This window comes from Culicoides brevitarsis, chromosome 2, assembly GCF_036172545.1.
Source record: "Culicoides brevitarsis isolate CSIRO-B50_1 chromosome 2, AGI_CSIRO_Cbre_v1, whole genome shotgun sequence".
NCBI lineage: Eukaryota > Metazoa > Arthropoda > Insecta > Diptera > Ceratopogonidae > Culicoides > Culicoides brevitarsis.
Window position 1 is genome coordinate 14,624,957 of NC_087086.1, and position 7,711 is coordinate 14,632,667.

Here is a 7,711-nt window from a genome sequence, read left to right on the forward strand (position 1 = left end):
TTCCTCAATCAACTCACGTACCATGATGGGGCGGATGATATATTTGACTTTATGTATCTACCGGGTGTAATGAAGAGTGTAATAATAAATAGAAAAATAATGATGAGCTTTTGAGAAATGATAAAACGCTCGTCTCTCTTGTTTTTGTTGCTGCCTTGGCACATGTGTGATTTCTCTTTTTGTGTCTTCTTGTTTCATTTTTTTTGTAATTTTTTTTTTACAAAGAAACAGAAGACGAAGGAAAAAAATCTTTTTATGGGTGTAGAGTTGTTGCTGCAGCGCACATAAGCCATAAACTAAGAATTATGTGTAAAAACGTAAGCAAAGACAATTAGGTTAGGTGTCAAATAAAGTGGCTGCTGCTGTGCTCTGTTGCCATATATGCGAAGACCAAAGTGACACCCAAATGACAATTTATCACATTTTAATTGTTTCTGCTTCTGCTTGCCTCGCTACAGCGCTACGGATGCCACATACTGCGTGCGAAATTGTAACGCGCTCCGGTATCTGCGCCTGCGTTGGTGCTGATAACATTCATAAGATTTATTAATGTGAAATATACTTTTTTTTTCGCGATCACCTCAGTGGTATCGAAGTATTTCTCTAACGATCAGTTTTGCTTCGAAATCAACTACCACTGACCAAAAAGTATGAATTCCTGTTTCGAAGCATTTTTTTTTCAGATAATCAAAACGTATTTTGTTACAATTTAATACAATATATAATATTTATTTTACGGCAACGGCAAAAAAGATGACATATATATTTCTGCAATAAAGGCAGGTTTCTCGCCTATTAATCCGTTCAAGTCTTTCATATATCTGCCTTAATTCACGCGCGAAGAGAATCGCGACTTTAATTTTTCCTAATGATATGAAAATTTAATTCAATTTCTTCCAACAACGCATACGCTCCGTTGCCCGCGCGACACACCGTAATGCTGATAATGTGCTGTGACAGGTGATAATATTTATAAAATGGCAAAAAAAAACGCGTTGTTGTATAACTTACTTATTAGTGCGAAACGAACTGCAAATCAATGATTTAAAATCAGTTAACGGGAAAAAAAGTATGAATAATGTGAAATGGCGCCGATTGACTCACAATCGTCATTTAAGGGAATTTATTTAATTTTCTCCTCATCATTTTGTAATAATTATTATTTTTAATATCATAAGCAGATTAAGCGTAAATAATTAATTGTTAAAATTACTTTTTTAAACTGAAAAGTTGGATTCTTAATGAACTTGTATTCAAGTTTGTTAATTTTTACTTGTTTTATTGAATTTAAGTTTTTAATTTTTTGTCAATTAAATCTTATTAAGCTTTATTTTAAACAAAAATTAACTAATTTTTGATAGATTTTTATACCGTTATTTTCTATTTAGCCTTAAAAATTATTTTTTTTTATAAATAATTCTAAATAAAAATAAAATATTATTTCATAATTTAAAAATATATAAAAATCAGAAATGAATTTTTTTAAATTAATTCTCAATTAATAATTTCTTTATTTACATTTTTTTTATTTTTTAACATGTTTAATTAATTGATAAATAGATTGATTAATAAAAAAAAACAAGTAAAATTAATTAAATAAAAATTAATAAAAAAATATTTTAAAAATAAAATAAAAAAATAAAATGAAATAATAAAAATAAAATTAAAATTAATAAAAAAATATTTTAAAAAATAAATTGAAGTAAACAAATATTATAGTTTAGTTAAAATTTGTATTTTTTATTGTAATAAAATTTATTCACTTCTTGAGTGCCACTTCTTGAGAATCATATACTGAAGTGGCACGACTGACACAATGATGCCATTGCTGAAACCCAAAGCTAAAACTATCTCGATAAGTATGTGAACCAAATCAATGAACGTTTAATAAAAAAAATAACTATTAAAAAAATTAAAAAAAAAATATTTTTAAAATTAATTTATTTATTTTTGTTAAAATTGTTTGAAATTATGAAATATTCCATTAATAAATTATAAATAAGCAAATTACTAATTTTTAATTAATTAATTTGATTAATTTTTTGATTTATTTAAAAATTCTCCAAATAAATAAATAAAAATATGAAGAAATTAATAAAAATAAATTGATTGAAAAATTCTTCAAAAAAAAATCTAGAATTTCTTTCATAAAAACGATGACTCATTCACTTCCAACAGAGAACCTTTCCATAAACGTCACAAATTTTAAATAAATTAATACAATAATTTACACTTTTGTCTTTGCCACCTTCACCTTCAAAAGCAACCAGAGACTTTTATGCATCACATCTAAATTAACATGACGACGACAACGTTGTCGTTGACTTGACTCTAATAAGATGATTATATGAATCATAATTTATTTCAATTTAGTATGCAAATAAGGTAATTTGTTTTCAATGCACGGACCATACGCTCGCTCGCTAGAGACTTTGTTGTAGTTATGTCTCTGAATGAATGAACGAACATGGTAAATGTTGTACACTAAAATACATTTTATATCTGTGCTGCTTACGTTTCGTATTGAAAAAAAAAATAAAAATACGAAATAAAATTATAATGTTGTTTGAAAAAGTAAATGATGAAGAAAAAATTTTATATTTATATACAAACAACAACAACAACTACACACTACAACACCAAAGTAAAGTGACAACAAGTCGCGGCTAGGCACCTGCTGTCGGATACAAAATTATCATGCATTTTAAACATTACTATGGTAATTTATTTTATAAATATTTACTTTGTCATTGTTCTTATATATAGTATTATATTATACTCTATTATTGTCATATCATGTAGTGTTTAATGACTTTATAAGTGTCTAAGCATGCATGGTAAGTGTTATTTTTGTTCCTCTCTGTCGTATTTAGTATGATCAGTGTGATGCGAAGACGTGCAGGGAAATTATACGGATATACCACTTAATGTTAGTGCATTTCCGTTCTTTTCTATTACAAGTTCCGATTCCTCGAAAATTCGAAAAATAATCTTTTTATATTTTTAACCTTTTTTTATTATTTCTTTTTCTTATAAAAAAATATTTTTTTAATATTTACAGGTATTTTTTTTATAAAAACTCATCATAATAGGCAAGTATTCAATTTTTGATCAAATCAAGAGAAAAAATAAAGTTTTCTTGTTCCTTACTAATAACAGTTGTTGTATATATATTGCAATAAAATAATAACAATAAAGTGCACGGAATATTTACGTTTTTTTTTATTATTCCATGTCGTCTCGTCGTAGCTGCTCACAATATAATAACGTACTTTATCATTAATGACTTTATTGAAAATGTTGAAAATTAAATCATTTTGACTTGAGTTACCTTTTGCATCATATACAATATATTTTTTATTTCATTAAGCAACATATATAAATGAACAATATTTTTTATTTTATTTTTTTTTTAACTGTTTAATAAGAAGGTAAGCGAGCAATATTTTTTCTTCTTTTGTAAAGAAAAAAAACTACAACTCTCTATAGGAAACTTCCTTCATTATATTGAAGATGATGTCGACAAAGATGACGAGTGTTATAATTTAATTTGCAAATAAACCGATTTTTACTCATGAGAAAGAGAGACACAATAATATATGAATATCATCGTTTATTTAATTAAGGAAAAAAATAAATAATATTGTTGAACCTGTTTTTATTATTTGTTCTTGTCGTTAACACTTAAGCAGCGAGGCTTGGTAAGGTCAAAAAAATTATTGTTAAATGTTTACAGAAGAAGGTTTTGTACTTGAACTGCTATATAGTTTTGTTCCTGTGACATGAATAAATGTGTGTTATGAAGAAAGATGTCACCGCCCAGGGTAGTTAATATTAATTATTGTTTTTAGTCACATGTCAAAAAAAATATGAACATGAGCCAGTTCATGGTTATATTTTTTTTTGTATACTCACCTTTATTAAAAATACGCTTTAAAATTAAAAAGAGAAGAGAAATCACGAAAGTAATAAAAAAACAGATATTTAATTTGTCAGTATAAAATTTTCATTTTATTTTCTTTTTTTTATATATTTTTTGTACTTTTGGCCATCATATAAAAATATAAATGACAATATTTAATCTTATATGTCTTAACTTTATTTTACAAATATATTTATAAAAATAATATGATAATAAACAAAAAATATATTAAATTACTTATTTTCTAATAATATATTCATCTGCTTACAAAATAGCTCTTCCATTGGTTGTTTATTTATAGTTTTTTTTTTCTTACACTAATAATTACAAAATATAATAAAAATTCATTTTTTTATATACAATTTTTTGTTTGCTCATAGTAATGATAGGTTTGGGTTTGCTTCTTATATATGTACAATTTTTTTTCTTTATAGCAAGAAGAAAGAGATAGAAATAGACTTAAAATTATATTGAAGTCTTAATATAGATTAGTACACAGTACTCAAAAATTTGTATCTTACAATTTTTGTGGTGTTTGATTTTTTTTTGTTTTGTGTTTTTAAACTGAAATATTTTACGAAAAAAAAAAATTGAGGCAATAAGGCACCAAATTATTGTTTTTCTGATAATTTACGGAATTTAGTAAAAATTTGGCATAAAAAATTTAAAATAAAAAAAAAGTTGATAAACTGATACACACACTTTATATTAAATAATAAAACTTAAAAATAAATCCATATATTTCAAACAAATTGAAATTTTTATGGACATAAATAAAATTAAACTAAATGACTAGCCAGAACAATGATTTTTGATGATCTACCTATATGATGAGATGCAGTAATCGATACTGTCTCAGATAATACAAAAAAATTATAATTTTCTTTTGAAAAGTTGAAATTATAAGAAATTATAAAAGAACTTAAATTAAAATAAATAAATAACTTAAAAACTAGGGTTTTTTTTAGGGGAACTAGGATTAGATTCGGTACTCAACAGAAGACTTTATAAAAGTCTTTATTTGGTATATTTTAGCTAGGTAAGGGAATTCAGTGTGTACCAATTTAGTATATATTTATATTTTACGCCTCTTTTGTAATTTTTGCCTATATTTAAAACGGTGGAGATATGTCTTGTATTTCATAGTTGAATTTCATAAAATTTCAGTCTTTTTTATATCAATTTCATTTCTTGTGCGAAAAAAAATTACCATGGGCTAAAGGCACACACTTTGTAGGATGATTTTTTTTTTTTTTTAGTACATTGTCATTTCTTGTTTGAAAGATTGTTGTCCGGACTGGTTATTGTTGTTATTTTGTCCGGGACATCCTCCTTCCGAATGTTTCGTCAAGAGGGACATTCGTGAGAAGGTTTTGCTACAAGATTGACACGAGTACTTTTTCACGTCTGAATGTGTTTGTAAATGGGCACGCAAGTTACTGCGATCGGCAAAGGCGCGATTGCAATGCTGGCACGAGAAGGGTTTCTCGCCAGTGTGTGTACGGATGTGTCCTTGCAAAAGCCATGGGCGCGAAAATGCCTTGCCGCACAAGTTGCATTTGCATGGTAATGTGTGAGTGCGAATGTGCATTTTGAGTGCGCCTAATGACGCATATTGTTTTTGACAGAATTTACAACTAAAGGTTTTTGCTTCTTTACCTGTGGCAGCGGCGCAATGGAATTGTTGGTGTTTCGACAAGCCCGAATATGTTGAGTAGGATTTTTTGCAGTCAGGGCAACTGTAACGCGGAGCTCCGGATGTTTTTTCGTGGTCTTTCTTGATGTTGCTGTGACTTTTTTGGATGTTGGAGTTTGATGTGGATTTCTCCATGAGTACTGACAATGCTGGTACCGAGCTGAGATCCTCGGAGACTGTGGTATTTGAGGTATTGGAAATTGGTGACATAGAACGGAATGAATTGAACGAGGCATGACTTGATGTTGGCGACAAACTTGATTGGTAGGCATGGTGCGGAATGTGATATGGCATATAACGTGAGTTATTGTATTCGTGTTTGATCACGTTATTCCGTAGCGGCGGTGACATACTGCTGTATGGCGGCGATACAGAACTTTCACGATGCATGCTGTATGGCGAGAGTTGTGATGGAGATCGAGATGGTGATAGTTGTGCGTGATGGTAGGCGGCAGCTAAGTATTGCTCGCTAGCTGCATGTGGGTAATTGGGAAGTAGATGATGCGGATATCCAGGAATTGGCAGAGATAAGTAATTCGGTTGGATGGGCGGACTGAGTGGTTTGTGCCAGTTGATGGGATTTGCGAGAGAAAGTTGTTGCTCGCTCGCGATTCTCGGTGAGGCAGCTGGCGACAAATTCAATGGAGCTTCTTCGATTTGTTTGCTCAATGCACGTGCGTAGTATGATGGGATATTTGTGGGGTAGGTAGGTGTTGGAATGCGGATTGGAGATTTTTTAATTTCTGCTGGCGGTGGTGACGACGAAGACTCTTCGGAATGTGGCGGAGTCAAGATTTTTGTGTTTGCATATTTTCCGGTTTTTGACAAGTCTTCTGGTTTTGTACTTAAATTTTCCGGCTCCATTTCTGAATCGGATTCTGCAATTACAAAAAAAAATTTTTTTTGATAAGTTAATTGTTCAAAATTTTTTAAATAATTTTTTTTTTAATTTTTAACTTGGGCGAAAAAAATTTTTGATCTTGCCCGAAAATATTTTTTTTTCTAAGTAAAAAATATATTTTTTTTTTTTAAATTTTTATAAAAATTCAATTTACCTTGTTTAATATTTTCTTCGCGTACGATGTTAACTGGACGCTTCTTGAGCGGGCAGTGGCTGTAGTTTTTTTGCATGATTGATGTAGGCATTTTGATTTTGTGTGTTGTGTTAATTTTTATATTTATAAAAAATATATATTTTGATTTTTTACTGTTTTAGTATTTTTTCTTTCCTTAGTTCGGCATTAATATGCTTTTATTTAATTTTCGGGTTTTGTATAATTTTTGTATATTTCACAAATATTTATTATTTGAGTTTTTCACTTATTTGCATTTATTGCTTTAATTTTCACTTGATGATTTTTCACTATGTTTTTTAGTTTATTTTTGTTATAACATATCCTTGTTTGATGTTGAATTAATATTTTTAATTATTTAACGTAATATTAATTTTTCCTTTGATATTATTTTTTTTTTTTTGATGTTGTAAAATAAAATTTTACGGTCGGTTTAAATCTTGTAGAACAGAAGAAAAAAATAAAACAAATTTACTTGTTGTGTCGATGACGTTCAGATTTACAATGAGTGGAACCTGTTCGAGGACTTGCTTTTATACACTTTCTCACCCGAAGAGAGTTCGTATGTGCGTAGATGCTGCCTGAGCGCACGTGCCATTTTACCAATAGCAGCCGAAATTTATCTATGTAAAAAGCATTGAAACTATGAAAAATGAGAGAGCTCCGCCCCTTTTTGGAATTCTCTCTCGCAAAGCCGAACGACATGTACGTCACAGAGCCGTACAGAAAAAGCCGAAGTTATCTACGGTACAGTTATAGAGGGGAATACGCAGGTGTGTTTTCTCTTTTATTTTGTTTTATCTACAACATGTTCGTTCGTTCGTTCGTCGTGCACTTTACTGATTATCGTTGCGCACCAGCAGAGATCGTGTTGTGTGTTCGTATGTGTGCACTGCCGAAGTGATTGCACCTATTGGAACTGATATTTACCCGTGAATCGGATATGAAGAAATGGAATAGGTGGAATAAATTACGCTCATGTGTACATAGGAGAAGTGCGCAGTTTCGTGAGAGAATCTA

General features: G+C 29.4%; 1 protein-coding gene across 1 annotated transcript; it reads right to left on the reverse strand.

Annotated features, from left to right (window-relative positions):
* Positions 1 to 5,177: 5,177 nt before the first annotated feature.
* Positions 5,178 to 6,764, reverse strand: LOC134828550 (zinc finger protein SNAI2-like). The gene is made up of 2 exons (XM_063841526.1): positions 6,674 to 6,764; positions 5,178 to 6,496 (listed from the first exon to the last, which is right to left on the reverse strand). Exons 1-2 carry the CDS (start codon positions 6,762 to 6,764, stop codon positions 5,178 to 5,180), a joined length of 1,410 nt encoding a protein of 469 aa, XP_063697596.1.
* Positions 6,765 to 7,711: the final 947 nt, after the last annotated feature.